The sequence below is a fragment of the Cicer arietinum genome, chromosome 4, assembly GCF_000331145.2.
Source record: "Cicer arietinum cultivar CDC Frontier isolate Library 1 chromosome 4, Cicar.CDCFrontier_v2.0, whole genome shotgun sequence".
Lineage (NCBI taxonomy): Eukaryota > Viridiplantae > Streptophyta > Magnoliopsida > Fabales > Fabaceae > Cicer > Cicer arietinum.
Genome location: NC_021163.2, coordinates 4,398,377 through 4,416,326, shown reverse-complemented (window position 1 = coordinate 4,416,326; position 17,950 = coordinate 4,398,377). Strand labels below are relative to the sequence as shown.

General features: G+C 30.3%; 2 protein-coding genes across 2 annotated transcripts in view; both read right to left on the bottom strand.

Moving 5' to 3' along the window:
* Positions 1-2,473: 2,473 nt before the first annotated feature.
* Positions 2,474-7,833, bottom strand: LOC101508336 (AT-hook motif nuclear-localized protein 14). The gene is made up of 6 exons (XM_027334113.2): positions 7,440-7,833; positions 7,248-7,300; positions 5,720-5,854; positions 4,948-5,100; positions 3,302-3,590; positions 2,474-2,886 (listed from the first exon to the last, which is right to left on the bottom strand). Exons 1-6 carry the CDS (start codon positions 7,723-7,725, stop codon positions 2,834-2,836), a joined length of 969 nt encoding a protein of 322 aa, XP_027189914.1. The 5' UTR covers positions 7,726-7,833; the 3' UTR covers positions 2,474-2,833.
* A 1,800-nt stretch (positions 7,834-9,633) lies between these two features.
* LOC101508024 (vacuolar protein sorting-associated protein 52 A) overlaps positions 9,634-17,950 on the bottom strand; it is an 11,085-nt gene continuing 2,768 nt past the window's right edge. Inside the window, exons 7-20 of the mRNA XM_004495502.4 lie at positions 17,533-17,613; positions 16,564-16,707; positions 16,356-16,447; positions 15,814-15,895; positions 14,926-15,108; positions 13,835-13,950; positions 13,672-13,730; positions 12,971-13,071; positions 12,505-12,555; positions 11,361-11,540; positions 11,147-11,281; positions 10,846-10,920; positions 10,285-10,342; positions 9,634-10,196 (exon numbers count right to left, since the gene is read on the bottom strand). Coding sequence (XP_004495559.1) covers positions 9,892-10,196; positions 10,285-10,342; positions 10,846-10,920; positions 11,147-11,281; positions 11,361-11,540; positions 12,505-12,555; positions 12,971-13,071; positions 13,672-13,730; positions 13,835-13,950; positions 14,926-15,108; positions 15,814-15,895; positions 16,356-16,447; positions 16,564-16,707; positions 17,533-17,613 — 1,662 coding nt within the window. The 3' untranslated portion in view covers positions 9,634-9,891. The remainder of the gene's footprint in view (positions 10,197-10,284; positions 10,343-10,845; positions 10,921-11,146; positions 11,282-11,360; positions 11,541-12,504; positions 12,556-12,970; positions 13,072-13,671; positions 13,731-13,834; positions 13,951-14,925; positions 15,109-15,813; positions 15,896-16,355; positions 16,448-16,563; positions 16,708-17,532; positions 17,614-17,950) is intronic.

The window sequence follows — 17,950 nt, the reverse complement described above, 5'->3', positions numbered from 1 at the left end:
AGAATAAGCCAAAAATGGGAAACGGAGGAGAAAAGAGAACAGGATTTAGAAAGGAAAGTGGGACCCACGAAGTTGCAGATTTACCTCGTACTGTTCAGTGGTTTGTTTCAGGGGAGTGCATCTTCCCTAGACCTTGTCAAACCATGTTCATGCCTATGAATTGATGGAGAAGCTATTGGCTATTACTACCATTTTTTACTTTTTTTATTATTTAATTAATTAAATTATTACTCTTGTGTTTTTTTTACTCTTTGCATATGTCGACGCGTGTGTACTCTTAATGGTTGGTTTAACCGTTGGAAATATCCACTTTTTGACTAAAATAAACTTAAGACATTTTGTTCATGCTAACAAAAAAATAAATAAACAAAATTAATACTATCTTTTTAAAATACAATTAATTCTTTAAAATTTAATACCCTGGTAAGATACTATTATCATTATTACATTGTTTAAATAGAATGAATTTGGATTTTTAAGTGATATCTTAAATTCGAGTGTTATAGTGTTATAGATGGAAAAAACGTAATTGAGAGAAGTACTTGTTATTAATATTTTCTGATTATATTTTTTAGGTTTTAGTAAATATATTTTTCTTTTTTATTTGTACAAATACCCACTAATTAAACATACAAAAATTCTAAATTAGAATTTGAGTTACTAAAGAAAATATTCAGTCTAACAATAGCATAGATGAGTTAGATGTTACAAATATAGTTATAATTTTTTTGATAATTGATTTATTATAAAAGTAGTATTTGATAAGAATTTTTTTAAAAAAAAAAAACCTTTTTTCTACAAGTGTTATATATGTCTTTAATTATAAATATCATTTTAGAAAAAAAAATTATTTTTAAATATAAAACTTTTTCTTCTATGGTATATTATTAATCATCATGTGTCTAACACTTATTGTTTTTTTTGTTAACCATATGGGTTATAGAATAAAGAAATCTTAGTAATCTAGAATCAATATAAATACGACTAAAAATCGAGTTCAAATCATATGGATAACATCAACTACTTAGATCCAACTATTTGTTCATTAACATTCATTTGACTATTTAATAGCTCATTAAAAATTTAATATTTATACTTGTCGAATATATATATATATATATATTATTTATATGACAGTTGAAAAATAAAAAGTTGTAATATTCTTTTTGTATACTGTAATGTCTTATACGTATGGAATTGACTATTAATATAATAATAATAATAATAATAATAATAATAATAATAATAATAATAATAATAATAATAATAATAATAATAATAGTACAACATGTTTGATTTTTTATTCCGAACCTCAAACATAATTTTGTAATAGAAAATCAGATTGATATTATGTTTGATTTATTATTAACTACCGTTGATTAAAATTAATTTTAATGTGAATATACATTTAATAAAAAGTAACATAATAAATACTTTTGTATTGTCTAACAAAATATAAAAGTGTTTTTTTTTAATCTATTTTGCCTCTAAGTGCCATATTATTCGTATTATAATAAAATATATATTCTTTTTAAATAAGTAACACAAGAGCAAGGAATAATAACTAATGTTGAAGTTAATAATATTAAATAAGAAAGAAAAGAAAATAAACTTAATACATTTCGTGACGAGAAGGAAATAAGGGTGGTGGAAGAGTTCATGGTAAAAAATCGTGGCTTTGTGTGCATCGTTGAATGAGTTGGAATCTTTATATTTTAATGAAAAAGTCTCACAATATTTACTTCCCAAATAGTAAATTAATTGTCTCAAGAATAACGCTTTTTTTATTGAACAAGAAAAACATCAAAAAATTTGGTATTTAATAAAAAGTCTCATATTTTAATATTTTTAAATTTAAAAGTAATAATAAATATTAAATTAATTATTTTAATTATTATAAATTGAAAAAAAATTATTTAATAAATAATTTTAAAGTGTCTAAAAGATAATTTTTCAATAAATCACTCAATAATTTTCTAAATAATATTATAGACTTAAAAAAACCTCATTAAATTTTGCCTAAATCCTCTCTACGTCTTAAGTTGACCCTACCAAAATACATTTTGATAAGTTACAAAATATGAATAGAATACTCAAATTTTGTTGCAATGATAAAAAGTCTTGACAATCCCAAATGAATATTCTTTAAAAATCTTGATAATCCTAATCATCAAGATTTTTTTATCAACCAAAAATCTTTTAAATCCTCTTAATATCCTAACAACCAATAAATTGTTAGTTCGTTCTGAAAACGCGCTTAGTTAAATTGATCCGAACTTACAAATGCAACATCCTTAAAACTGTTTTTATTACGTTGAAAATCAATGTGTTAAAGACAATCAACTTTTTTTTTTTTATAATATATATAATTAGCCCAAAGATATAATGAAATTAAATCTATCAATTATTTCAAAGTAAACGTTAATAGTTATCTAAGACAATAATTAAAATAAATGAGTACTTAACAAGTTGGTAAATAAAATAGAACAATGCTTCATGGACAAGCTACGCCCTCAAATGGTTGGTGCAAAACATACTAGAGAAATGCAGAATTCTCCCAAAACTTCATCCTAACAATTATCTAAATTCTAAAGGTGAAATAACACTTTAGAACTCTAACAACTTCAAAAGTATTTTAAATATACATGCCTTCAGTCATGAGCTGATTTTTTGGATAGTTAGCCAACCCTATTTAGTGGCATAAACCTTGTTGTTGTTTGGCATATCACATACTATAGAGGGCATACTGGAACAAAGTCTAGTAGTACTGCAAAGGATCATAAATCTATCTACCACATATTAATCTTTTTCACAGCCCAAAAAGCCATCTAAATCAGGAATAGTCCCCATTCTCAGGAGACTGCTGTGCTCCATGACCTGTTCTTCCTGCATACAGAAAGCATAATTCTCAGTCTCTTGCTGATCTGGTCTCTCTTTTGAACCAACCATAAAAAGAAATGTTGGGGCTTTTTACTTTGTGAAAACATTTCATATTTTCATTTCCTAAAATGTGTATTTTTTACCTTGATGAGTGGCTCTTGAAATAAAATTATTGTCAGAGATAAGATGAAATACTAGATAATAAAGATGCATTTCTCAAAATAATGAAAATAGTTTTCCGACATTTTCATTATTTCTAGAAATATAGACAATTGTTCATTTCAAAAGTCCCTAGACTCCTTATTAACGAGTAAAATTTAAATTTATAAGAAATGAAAGCAAAAAATGTCTTCACAAAGTAAATGGCCATTAGGTTTTGGGGGAGGGGTGAGGGATTTCAAAAACCACCAAAGTTTCATACCTATCAGTTCAAAGGCAACATTTCTTGAATCTGGACGACTTCCCCAGTCTGAGGGATTGAAAGGTGCCATGTGCACACCATGTTGCTGAAGCATGAAATGACTTCCCCCAATAGTTTGATGCTCCTTGTTTCCTGGAGTTGTATTCCCATTGGCAGTGTCAGCTGATGAGCGGAAACCTAAACTTGATGCCGGTTCACCGACTGGTGATGGTAACTTGCTGGTAGAAACATCGCCTTTTATACCAGCACCAGTGTTCTTGGGACTGATAGAAAATGTGCCAACAATGACCTGTATGAATTAAATTTAAAGTGATTTCATATTGTAGATTGTACCAGGCTGTGTTTTATACAAATGGAAAAAATAAAATAGCAAAATTCGACAATATATTGAAAGTTGAAACAAATTGATGCATTGCAAGTCATACATATTTTTGCGTTTGATTTTTTTTTTTTGAATTTTTATTTGATTTTAATTAATATCAGATTTTGTTTAAAAAAAGTAATATTTCCTATCCTAAGATTGAACACAGGACCACATGTTTAGTGGATTCAAGTCTCTTACACTCAAACCAACACAGTTGTGTCTAACTTATATTTTATAGTGCATCGTAAAGAATTTAGGTTAAATTTGGAGATATATTGAAGGTAGAAATTTAGAGATATTCAATCTAAACAAAAAATCTTATCCAAATCTCAAAATTAAAGAGATGGCCAAGCTGTCCTATTTAGGTTATACTATTTAAATGTAGCGGAATTACTTATTTATGCATGGGCTTAATATTGTTCTAAATTTTTATTGATATTTGATTACCGTAGTTGGGTAAATGCTTTTGCTGTTGCTGTTGAAATATGCAATAAACACACATATATAATTTCAATGGAATGGTACTGTGTTAAATTAATAAACGATCTTAATGGAAGTTAAGTATTTCTCCCACCTCATTTTATTTATCACTCTTGGAATATTGACTTATCTAAAATTATGTCACCTTAAAATATCAACAAAGTATTGATTGCTTTTTTCACATAATACTCTAATTTATTGATATCTATACAAATTAATTTCTACCACAACGAGGACATTTTAGTCAAAAAAAGATTATCTGATCTTGAAAAGTAGTATTATTAATGATTTTCTAAATATATATTATAGCCTTAGTATTATTAATGATTTTCTTAATATATATATATATATATATATATATATATATATATAGCCTTAAACAAAAAAGGGTGTAATAGGCATTCCTCAATATGTCTATGATTCAGGTTTTAAATAATTCAGAATTTTCGACTCCATGCATGAAATAACTGAATTTGGACACCATCAACTTAAATAGGATTGGTTCAAATGATGTAAAAAAAAAGGATTGGTTCAAATGAAATCAAAATACTCTAAATGTTAACTAATATTGCCTTTGTGTCTTCTTAGTTTTAGCCACATTTGTTTATGAATTTGCCATATATTTACTTTAAATTTAATAAAATTATGTATACTGGATCAGCATACTTCCAAATTTTCTTATCAAAAGTAAGTTTCTGCGTTATATTAAGTATTGATCAAAGACAAAAGAAGGATGCAGGAGACAAACCATGTATCCCACAAGTTTAAGTTCAACCTAAATTCATAAATTGTTAGAAATTACCTGAACTGAATCAGCAGCTTTAAGGGGTCCAGCAATGCTTCCACCTATAAGTTGTCCATCAGAATGAGATAAGCATACACTTAGACCACCAGAACGACCTTCAAGTTCATTATGGACATAGGATCCAGTAAGAGAAATAATGTCAAAGCGACCCTAATAACAAAAATATAAATAGTTAATCATTGAGAAAAAGAATAAGAAAAGGCCAAATCTTAATATTTAACATGAAAAGAGCTTTACCACAAACGTAAATATAACAAAGCTACCATCGCGGCATGGTCTAGGAAAGGATCAAACCCATTGTGAGTCTATTTTAGGAGGTCTTACTTAACATTTACAAGATGCTAATTGCAAATAATAATTTGTATTTGTAGCACTCTTTTAATAATATTCATTTTAAATTGTATGTTTACAATCCTATGTTTTCTTAAAACTTCATTTGAGAAACAAGTATATAAATGAAAGATCTGTTTAGAAGTCTATGGAGAAAAAGTGATTATAGAGCTTTTGTCCCTTCATTAGTAGTAGAGATTACTTCAAATTGTCCGTTTTTATCAAGTGAGCCACCAGTAAGAAAAAAGTCTTAAATAAACACAATATTTTATAAAAAAAAAAAAAGGACAAGATATTGAGCCTGATTTATTCTGATACTCTAAGATCATATTTTTAACTAAGGTTGCAGCAGAGTCCCATTTCCTTTATGAGGTTGTTGGACTTGGAAGTATAGGGATCAAAATGAAAGATATGAAGAAAAAAAGAGAAATATTTTTACCTCATATGTAATATTGCCTCCAGAGGTTGCTGGCTGACGAAGAGTGGCACTAGAGACGGAACCAGATGCAGAGAGAATGCACATCTCACACCTACTATTTTTTTGCATCAGCGACATAATTTTTTGGCCAACATCCTATTGAACACGTGAACAAACAATTAGGGAAGTAATAACAGAGAGTTCCAAGAAAGCTGACAAATTTAATAACACAAGATAAATCAAGTCATATTTGTCTGTAACTCTGTCAGTTCATATGCCATTACTCATTCAGGTTGTCGAAGTGGTATAGTTTTAGATAAAAAGAGTGAAGAGTAAAAAAAAAAAATTAATTTTGATTATGGTTTGATATGATTGATTGTTAATTGATGATATAAAAAGACTATACATTAATGATTAACCTTTATTTATACTAATATAAATATGAAAGCTAATCTTTAGAGATAATTTGCAACTTTGAGATAGGAAACTAATCGTAAGAGATAATCCAAAATACTCAAATAATATGAATATATTGTAAGATATTTTCATATCTTCTAACACAGATGTTAGTTGAAGCTATGCACCTGAACCTTCATCAGATCTTTAAGTAGGTTATTAAGAGTAATATTTTAGTGTGTGTTATGCATTTTAGACTAGGCCTTTACTGATTGTACTTAATCATCTATTTCCAATATGACATCTAGCATACTAACAATTGCTGCCCTATTGAATGGACACAAATTGAAACTAAATTGAGATTCTGATGCAAGCTCATTCAATAACAAAACATTTGGGATTGCAATTATGATGGTAAATAAATTAGCTCGAGTCACTAAACTTCCTATTTTGAAAACTAGTTTTACATTGACATCCAATATAAATCTACTAATTTGCCACACCATCCAACTTTTGTCACTACAATTTAAAATTAAGGGTGCGTTTGATTTGCTAAAAAACAGGGGACTGAACATGACAACTTTTTTGTACCCTGTTTTGTTCAGAAACTGATCATGGGACTGGACAAAACAGAGAACAAAGAACTCGACCAAAACAAGAATTCTTGTCTCTTGCTAAGCCACAAGAGAACTTTTTGTCTCAAGTACAAGCTAACAAAAATATCAAAATATCCTTTTTATTTCTACTTAAAAATTATTATCCATCTCGACTCTCTCATCTCTCACTCCCTTGTATCTATCTCGCTCTCTCTCTAAAGCCTTTTTTTCTCCTTCATAGCTTTTATTAATTTTTGCATTCATAAATGAATATATATATTAATAAAAGGTATTATAGTAAAAACTATATTATTTTGTCCAATGCATAGATATATAAAAAAAAAGTACAGTGCAAAATTGTTATGTGCATCAATTATCAAACCCAACCCAGTGGAGTACATGTTCTGTCAAACGAATCAAATGCACTCTAATTTACAGCGACCCTGTATTTCATTGAACTCTTTGAATATTTACCTCATTGCACAAACAAGTACAAATATATAAATCTAAAATCAATAATGAGGCAATACATTAAAAGGATCAAGAATAATGCATACCTCACCAGGAGCAACAGTAACGATGTGGAGATTGAATCCCTCTCTTGAATTTCCTGCATCAGCAAAAACATTAAACTCATAATTTATGCACTTAGTTGAAGTTAATAATCATCAATAAATACAGTGTTATTATAAGCAAAATAAAACATAGGTTAATAAAATAAAAAAAATAAAAAAAAATAAAAGAGTGACCTAGAGAGTTGGAATGGAACTTTTTGGGGTTGTTGGGAGATGAAAACGACGACGTTTTAGCGGCAGCTTTCCTAGCGGCGAGAGCTTCCTCTGGAGACTCGTACTTCCTGGGTCTACCACGCTTCTTCTTGTTAGCTGTAACAGAATGAGGGTCGGTGTGGGACCCATCTAACAAACCGTTAACAGGAGAGGCGTTAACGGTAACGGTAACGGGGGTTTTGCTCTGCTGTTCGAACTCGAACAGTGAGGTCGTGACTTGGTTGTTGTTGTCGTTGTTGTCTTCCATTTAGTACGGAGGATTGTAAACAAGACGAAGCTCTGCAAATATTTTTTTTAAATAAATAATAATAATAATAATTTTTTAGGTAGGGAAAACTTTGATGTAGTATTTTATTCTGGACAATGTGTATATATAGGTGCGATTGGTAATTGACAGCGTTTTTTCAAATTAAGATTTGCGGGATGTTGTCCGAATTAGGTTTACGCCAAAATAAATTCAATTCTTTTTCAAATCGATTTCAATTTTTCCAATTTTCAAAATCGAATAAAATCAATTTTCATATCTTTTAGATTTTTTTTTCATAAAAAAGCGTTAGATTAGATTTTAGATTCTTTTTTAAATCAAATCCAATTGCATATATAGTTTTTAATATATATTTATTTTATCATCAATGTGAAAAGTAGTATTAATTTATATATATATATATATATATATATAATATTATTATTTAGTAATATTTAACTATTCTTATAAATCTTGGAAAAAGAAAAAAACTATTCTCATAAGAAATAATGCCTATTATATAAAAAATAACAATGCAATCTATTTTTTCTAGTTCAAGTGTATATATAATATTACATATATTAATGTTATTCGACAGTAATATAAATATGTAATTATATTTAGGGTAAAGATTGAATTATATGATTTAATATAAACCACACTTAATCAAATTCAAATAATTTTATTAAAGAACATAATCAAAATTGAAGATAGATACAGTTTTAATATTTAGATTGTATTACATTGTCGTTAAATAGATATAAATTGATCACGAAAATATTAGAATTATACTTGTACCAAAAAAAAATTTTAGAATCTATTTTAATAAAAATCATATTTTAACTAGTATATATATATTATCTAATAATAAAAAATATTTATTATAATAATTAAAATTAAATAAATTTTTAGTATCTAAAAAATTTAAGGGTTGATATTTTTAATAGGTCTTTTATTTAATTTAACTATTTGCAAGAAATATTTACTGTGGCACACGTGCCACGTCGTTGTTATTGTATTTTTAAGTTAAATTACATCCGTTGTCTTACAATTTAATTTTTACTCTGACAATTTGATATTTTATAATTTAAAATATCAACAATTTTATCTTTTTTTTTACAAAAACTAAAAAAAAATTATCAAAATTTTCAAACAAAACCCATAAAATTAATAATCATCTTGAATATAATGCAAATTTTATCAAATGCATAACTCAAATATTCAAATAAACTCATATTTTCATCTCCAACAACATCAAATAAAGAATGAAAATATGAATTTATTTAAAAATTTAAGTTATAGTATGATTAAGGGGAAGCCATATCACATCAGTAACAATCACACTCGTTATTTCTAAAAAAAATTATTTATCAAAAAAAAAATTCAATTTCCCATCTCATTGATGTAATTTCCAAATTTTTTATTTCTTATATTTTACTTAAGTTTCAGAAGAATTTTTTTATTATTTAAAGTATTTTATTTAATTTAAAAATAATAAATATTGACATAACTTCCACTTAATCATATTATTCAAGTCACATCATCAAAATCAAATTGATAGATAAAATAAAATATCTCAATTTTAATAAATCGAAGAACCAAAATTATAAAATTAAAAATAAAAGAACCAAAATTATAAATCAATTATCATAGAAGAATTAAAACTGCAGTTAAATTTTATTTATATTATGAAAATATGTAGAACTTTTTTGAGACATGTGTTAAAGATGTGAGTTTTTGTTTTACTATATGTCGAACTTTTGTATCCCTTAAATGACACTAGAATTAATTTAGATTTTCTTTTGTAAGAGTAAATAAGATGTGAATTTTTGGTTTTACTAGATTATGAAAAAGTAATTGTCTAAAATAATTTATAAGAGAATTTGGTTAGGATAGGTCAATTTTTCTACATGACAAAAGCAGTGTAGTGGTATCGTAATGCCCCACTTCACACTATAAATTCATGGATTTGATATTTGATTGCATCTAACTACTACAACTGAAGCGTTCATCATTCTTCCACAATGGTGAGGGCACCAAGTCGGGAAAACTGGAACTGTACTCGAACAAGCAAAAAGTCTAGTCCAATTTTTTTTTTTTACACAGCACATATCGAATATTATGGATTTGGAATTAGATCCATCAGATAAGTATGACCCCTTCAAAAAATTAGAAAGTCCTTGAATATTTCCTAATTTCGTACATGATTGAAGATATGGAAACAAGATCCTTGTTCAATGCAGACCCACCAGGGATCCTCTTGATGCAATCGGAGAGTCTTGTATAGTAAAGTAACAATTGGGTCAATGCAGCTCTTAAGATCTCCATACCGCACAGGAAGTTGCTGAACGACGTGATGACATCTTTGTGCATCAGTTCTATCGCAGCCTTCCACCTGCTTGCAAAATCCTTCACTAGTGGCTCCACTTCAGCAATAGTTACAGGTTTATCAGGACTCAATGTTGGGTCCTCAGCTGATAAATTACATGCAATCAAGCCCTTATTATCACAAATATAGAGCAAAATATGATGCTACAATGGTTTCACCTTTTTCATACTTACAGGATTTAGCCTTCACGAATTTGATCAAACCATTAAAATGCTCTTGGAGCAGTTCTTCCTGCAAGGATTGAAAAACAAAACCATAAAGACAGGTCCAACAGCAAATGAGAGGAAAAGGGTAAACTACCACAAAATAACCAATGGATACACTAGTCCACTTTTTGAAAATTGCCTAAGTTCACATTCACAATTGTTGTAGGCTCTTTCCTTTAGATGGAGATCACGGTTGTGATTTATGGGGTCTACATATAAATAATTTGTTAGTACAAAGTGATATCTTCAGTTCTCCCTGACTTATTAGACATGGAACCTCTTAGCTTAGGATCGACAACACTAAAATTTCCTAAAAGAGGTTTGGTCTTAAATATGACAATCACAAAGCAAGTTGACAACAGAAACTAAAGTTGGACTAAGTGCATTTTTTCACTTTTTCTTACCCAAGAATGTGAAGAAATAGCAACTAAAAATTGTTTGTTTTCTTATATTCCTTGCATGCCCGATTAAAACACAAAATTTAATTTGCAAAGAAACTAGGTATTAAAGGATTGAAAATGTAATTACCACAAATAATGCTGTATTGCTCTTTAGTAGTTCCTCAAAGTGCATTTGAATTTTCCCAGCTTCAGGACCCGCTTCCTGGAATCAAGCATGTGAGAAAAACTTCAAGCTATACCCTGGATATTCCAAATTGCTAGAGCAAGCTATGATAATTAATGTTGACATGAACCACACCAGCAATTTGGTTAAGTTAACTTCTCCTTTTTCTTCCAATTCAAATTTGAAATGGAGTTTTGTCCAAGTACTTTTTAGGTGCAGATATATAGCTCTACAAAAAATGAAGAGCCAGCTTGCAATTCCCTACCTTCAGAACAGCAATTGTCATATCATAATTGTTTATAAGAAACACCGTTTGTAGTTTTGCCTTTGTGAAGTTCTTGGCAAGCTTGATAAGTAAATCATCAATGGCCATTCTAAGTCGTTCCAGATTCAATTCAAGCTGCAATTAGTAAGCAGATGGGTTGTATTAGAAATTTACAAAAAGAGTAGTTGAGGATTCTCAAGTATGTTATACTGACCTGACCATCTCCAAACTCAGAGTTTAAATGGATAAGCGAAGCAGTAAACTCAGCATAACGCCTCATGACATAATGAGGATGAACATCATCTTCCCACAACGTCTTCACACTTGCATTTCGCAAACTGCTGAGGTGCATGTCAAATACCATCTTAAACCTAGGCCATAGGGAAATATTGACCTGTCAAAATTATGAATTAGCTTCACATATGACTCAGGGCCCATTTAATCTGCTAGTGTTATCCATTTTCGTCAATGAAGTGTTGAACAGCAGAAGGATTTCATAAATGACAGTAAATAAAATGTAAGAGAACTGAGATTGTACATGACAAGACTTCAGACCCAGGTCAATAGAGTCCCAATATCTAGAAATTGCATAAGAAATGTAAGAGCCAAGTCACCTGTGGCTTCCTCGGGTAGAACAGAGGGTGAACATTGAATTTTCACAGAAAAAAAAGATGGACAAGACATTTAACATATCAGGTGTTGATGGAAAGGACTTTCAGGAAGGATGTTTCAAGTGTGATAAAAAGTTGAGGTTAGTGACAATGGGTGAAACATGAAACCCTTAATGAGGAAGGATAGGGAATGGCTTTAGAATTTGATGACCAAAATAAGGAGAGACGTTTAGGTGTCAAACACTGTGGCTATATGGAGCTAATCATGAAGTATTGAGTCTATTGACAAGAATGGAAACTAAGCAGGTGGAAGGAGAACCAAGTAGCAGATGTTTTTATCACTAGTTCATGGCGAAAAAGTGTTAAATTCTTTCTTCAACAAGCTGCTAGCTGGTTGCAGGGCCGAGACACCACTATTTCGCTGCTAGCTGCTCCCACTCTTTAGGGATTCTAATTACATTTCCCATTTATGTATTGTTGTGCAGATTTATTGTATAAGACAACCATTCAGATTATTCAACTATTTCAAACAGATTTATGTTCCAGCTAAGCAGTTAAGTTGTTTTCTAACCGACACCCCAGTAACTGCAATGTTATAACTGTCTAGACTCAGAACCCTACAAGAATTGTAGAGCAACTTTTCAGTAGCTGAGTTTGTTTATATGAGTATAACATCAGAATCTACCAACAAAAACTACACTGTCAATAAAAGACTAATCTTGACTAAGCACTGCCCAGGAAACTGACCTTGTCTAAATAAGAATCCAAGCATGGAATCCGCCTCCTAGACATAATGAGCTGAAACAAATAACACATCAGTTTCAATTTGCCTAAAAAGATAAAACATTTGTAAATGCACAACTCTTTGCCAACATTCACATTACTGTTCGGCTTTAACTGAAACATGAAATGCAGATTGGAACTTATTAGTATTCTGTGCAATGAAAATCTGTTGTGTGTTACATGATTCAATTATTTGGTAATTGCTTCCCAAGAAATGGTTTGTGTTCCAAAGCCAGTGAGTCAGTTTTTTTTGGAATTTCAGGAGGATGGCTAAGATTCAGATTCTTGACAAAGTAATAGAATTGTTGAAAATGACCCATTGGCAGTATACATACTCAAGGCCACAACAGTCCAATTAGAATCAATGTTATGTTTACTTTCCATATGTCATCCTTCTTACTAAAAATCATCTTACAAGTTAAAACGTTACCTGATGCTGGTGTATTATGCGAATCATAAGCATTAGACCTATAGCATCATAGCAATTTGGAAGTATTAAATTGAAGTGTTCATCGATGACACCAAAAGGACCTGAAAATACCAAAAAAACATATCAATTGACCTATACAAAACCTAAACCCATATCTGAAAATGAAAAGATTAAATACTGAAAATGGTACAGTGGGTTTGTTTATATAACAAAAGATGGTAAAATAAAAACTTGCTGAAAACATTCAGCATACGGCCAGTCATCAGATCCAGTGTCAAACCTTTCCTTCTTTAAATCATTATACTAAAATGACTTTTGTTACCATGCCATTATTTATAATATTAAATGCTAATGATTTCACTCAAATAAAATTTCAGCACTAAAAAAGTATCTATAAAACATTACAAATTTAATCCTTAATTAATGATCTATACAAACCAAATTTGAACTGTCAATTCTACAATTTTTTGTTTTTATAAAAAAGTATGTCAACAGTGTTTCCAAATGTTCTGTAACATGTTGATACTATTGTTTTCATGTGAGTGTATTCGAAAATTTGCAATCTACAAAGTAGCAATGTGAAAGTGAATCTAACAAATTTAGTTTTATATAACAATAAGCTAAAACAATGCTTTCTTATTACAATCTGTTGAACAATGACTACAAACACACTTCAAAATTTAAAACTCCATCATAGATACCTGAAAAAATTTCATAGAACATATGTTGTTCTCCAAAAAAATCATCACAGAAATTATATCTGCAGATGAAAATAAATAGTGTCAACATGCCTTTAACTAAGGATTTTATGCACATTAGCATTTTGTAAGACAATATTAAGTGGCATAGCAAACTGCAGTGTACTCTGAAGTAGCAGTATCCATAAGCAGCTTCTGCAAGCTCCTAAACAGAACTTCATATGGATATTTAGTAGAGCTGGCTTCAGCTATATGAGGAATCAATGCTGGTTCATCAATTTCCTGAAATAATGTCAAATATAAGAAAATTACCCAGTGATTATAAGATCTCTGTGAATCAGAGTCATCTAAGGACGGGCAAATTTCAGTTGAATTTGTCTCCTCTTAAGTGAAGAGTGTAAAAATAACCGTCAATCTATGAATCAATAGTTGAAATTGGGATAAACTGTATATAATACACATAATATAAGAAATTATGAAATTGTTGATATCTTAGGGCTTGTTTACTTTGTAAAAACGTTTTCTATTTACATTTTCTAAAATATGCGTACATTTTAACTTGCTAATAAGAAGATGAAAACTCTTGAAGTGAACCACTGTGATGGAGAGAAGATAAAATTTTAAATAGGAATGATGCACTTTCGAAAATAATAAAAACAACTCTCTTGGCATTTTCATTGTTTCCACAAATATAGACAATTGTTCACTTCAAGTGAGCCTGTTATCTTGTTAGCATGTAAATATAACCCAAATTTTTAAAAATGAAAATAGAAAATGTTTCACAAAGTAAACGGACCCTTAGTTGTTAACTTTTCAATCATCAGTTATAATTTCACTTTTATCCTTCAAAGGGCATCACTTTCTTGAGAAGCCAAATCCAGTCAAACTTACAATACTAAGGACCAAAGAAGTATGTGGATTCCTCAGCCAATTCAGTTCGTTTTAGCAAATGCTCAAAAAGTACAAAATAAAAAGTATATAGAAAATGCCCTCTAAGAAGCAAATAATTCAAGCATAATCAATAATATCAATTTTTAAACCAGCAACAGATCCCTAGAGGCATGAAACAAAATCCTTCCCAAAAAAAAGTTTTTTTTCTCTTCGCACAATTATTATCCTTGTCTTGACTAACCTTCACAGCTCACAAGAAACAACTAACACCAATGATAAGAAAAAATGCATAGATTCCTCGATCAATTCAGTAAGTATTAGAAAACAAAAGAACAATCTGGGCTTTCCCTTTTTCCTAAGTCATACCTTTAATATATTAATCCTATCGCCAAGAGCAAAAACTGCAGATCGATTCTTTAGCGGTTCCCATGCTCTTGTAAAAAGACCACTGCTTCTTGTCTCTACTCCAATTAAATCATTGGATGTTGCTATATCCAATTGTAGTTTCTCCAATGCTTGTATGTATGCACGGAAATGAGCACTAAGAACCTGCAAATAAACAGGAGCATAAGGATACTTCATGAAATAATTTTCAAATTCCTTGTTTCCCTGCATAATCATTGTACTCATTTCACACTATATCTATCAAGATGTCTACATATTAGGATAGTCGCTAAAAATTGATAATTGTAACATGGTCCAGTTATCGGGCCATTTAGCTCATACATACATATAACAACCAAAATAGAAGTCTTCCAAGTGAATTGATCATTAACAATGAAAGCCTAGCACACCAACATAGAACCACAGTAACATCTTCCAGATGGCAGTACATCAGTTATCTAAATAAGTCAAGGAAACACAGCTATCGAGGATTTTTAGATGCTACCATTCACACCTCACTTTAAACCTTATTTAGAGAAGAAACAAATACATTTTAAGTGTGGGCTTTCTTCTATATTGAACCTACACTTAGGTTGAATATATAATCATATAAAAGAAGCCTTTTGTCAACAGGTTCTGAGTTTATAGTAAACTTATTGTTTATTTTAATTACTTTGCTGACATATGGGCTGAGATGCTGGTGTGAAGTTCATCCTACTTTGAGAAAGTTGATTTCAAATTCAATCAAGAAATTTAAACAAAAAGTGAAGAGCAAACAAACTTTCTCTACTCCTCATAGCATCATCAATATGTAGGATAACATTTCAATCAATAAAAATATTGATGAAAGATTCTGATTTTTGCAGTTACCTTGTTCATTGTATCAATATAAGCCGCCCGAACTTCATTATACACTTCCTTGCCATGTTCCTTGAGGAAGTTAACAACATACCTACACTTTTACACTTCTATTTGTTAGATTCATAAAGCACCCAAAGTTAACAAATAACCAAAAAGTTTTCACAATTTAAAGGTGGTGAAAACAAGGAGGTATAGAATGGTACATGTCAAATCCTTCTCTAGTTCTCTTGTTGGCAGGTTAAATGCAAATGATGACAACTAAAACATTTATAAATAGGAAATCCTTCAATAACTAAATTTTACAGATCAATGAATCTGTTTATAAGCACAATTGCTGATGATTTAGCTACAGCTGCACATTGAAGGCTCAATTCAAACAAAGTTACTGAAAACAAACTTCAAAGTAATATCCAGTCAACAAAATAACAATAAATAGATTTGTGCATGACATAATGTAATACTCAAGAGAGATACATTTAAAAACAAAGTATATTGAAAATAATTCAACCCAAACAAGCTATCGCACTCTAAAAATTAATTAAAAAACTCACTTGTACTTTAAAAGGACACTTTGTTGAAGTATTTGGATATTTGTTTTGGGTTTTCTCAGTGCATAGAGTTTCTGAACAATGAAGTCAAACACCTGCAGATATATATTTGTTTACCTTATAAACAGCTCCCAGAATAGAAGACAAAATCTACATGAAATTATATATGAAAAGAAAATGTCATACTAATGTTAATTTAGGTGTAGACAACCTTTGAGACTGCTTTCTGTCGGAGTTTTTCAAGCTCAGGCTGAACATCTTTTAGAGCTTTTGAAGCTTTAACCATTGTGTCCACTTCTACAAACTTCAGTTTCTTACTCAGAATCTCAAGAGTTCTCATGTACTCCTCATTGACCTGAAAAACATGCTCAGTGAGCAAGAAAACTAACTGAAAGGGAATATAATGGCATAAGTAATTCGGAGGGGTATGCTCATCAAGTATTGGGTGGTGTACATGAAGTACAAAAAGTACACCTCGATGCTTATACCATATTACCTCTAGCCTAAAAGGCCAAAGAAGAGAAAAAAGAGACATCAGACCAGCAACAAGTATTATACTACCATACCATTTTATATGTATGCACAATGTGTATATGTAATGCAAGAATCCATTTGCATGCGTGAGTAAAAAATAATAAACTAAATCAAACAACAGATTTCTGAAAAAATATGATCAAAACCGTAAAGCTAGAGTCCTCTATAGCCAATTCCCTAAGGACCCGGGACACTTTCATGTATGTCACGATCTTAGATAATAAGTGACCAGTGTTTGTAATGTACTGAGCAGGCTGCAGACCTTCTCAGTACCAGCATTGCAATATTGTTATGTATGCCTATTTTCAAACATTAGCTAAATAACCGTAATTAAAAAACATATACTAGAGATTCCGTATCCGGATCACACCCTGGTTTCAAAACCTGAAAAACTGATAAAATGTAGAAGATAAAAAGCAAACAATACTCGTAAAATTTGGACTTAGTCTAACTCAACTCTACAAAACTGACTTATAAGATTAGAATTGACCAAACCTTATAAGCACTACCTAGGCCATATCTCAAGTCGATGTGGGGCCCTCGACAAATACTACTATAAATATTAAACGAGTTTTACATACCACCAAAAGAAATTAATATACATTCTAAGAGAGGAGAGGAATAGATTATAGAGAAAGCATCATACCTCTCCATCAACAAGGATGTCTACCATCCTCGGAGGGATAATTATGTCTTCCACAAACTTAGCCAGCTTGGATTCAGCCACCTTTTGGGAGAAAAAACAAGACCGATTATAGTACATACTACATATAACATGTAGGAAAAAGACAGGAAAACATTATCTAATTAGGGAGGGGTGGGGTAGCAGAGGAAAAAGGTTCTAGAATGATAAGTGATAGTGAAACTGATATTCCCCTCGTCCAAACTTCAAAAGATGTCCTACAGGTTAAGTAATTCTAATGGATTAGCCTAATTGTCAAAATGTAAACAACCTTTTGACGCAATTTGCTTCCCAGATCAAATTGACAGTTAAATAATACTAAGGGTCTGTTTGGATCAACAAAGGGGAGGGAGGGGATTTTAATGGAGGGGAGGGAAGGGAA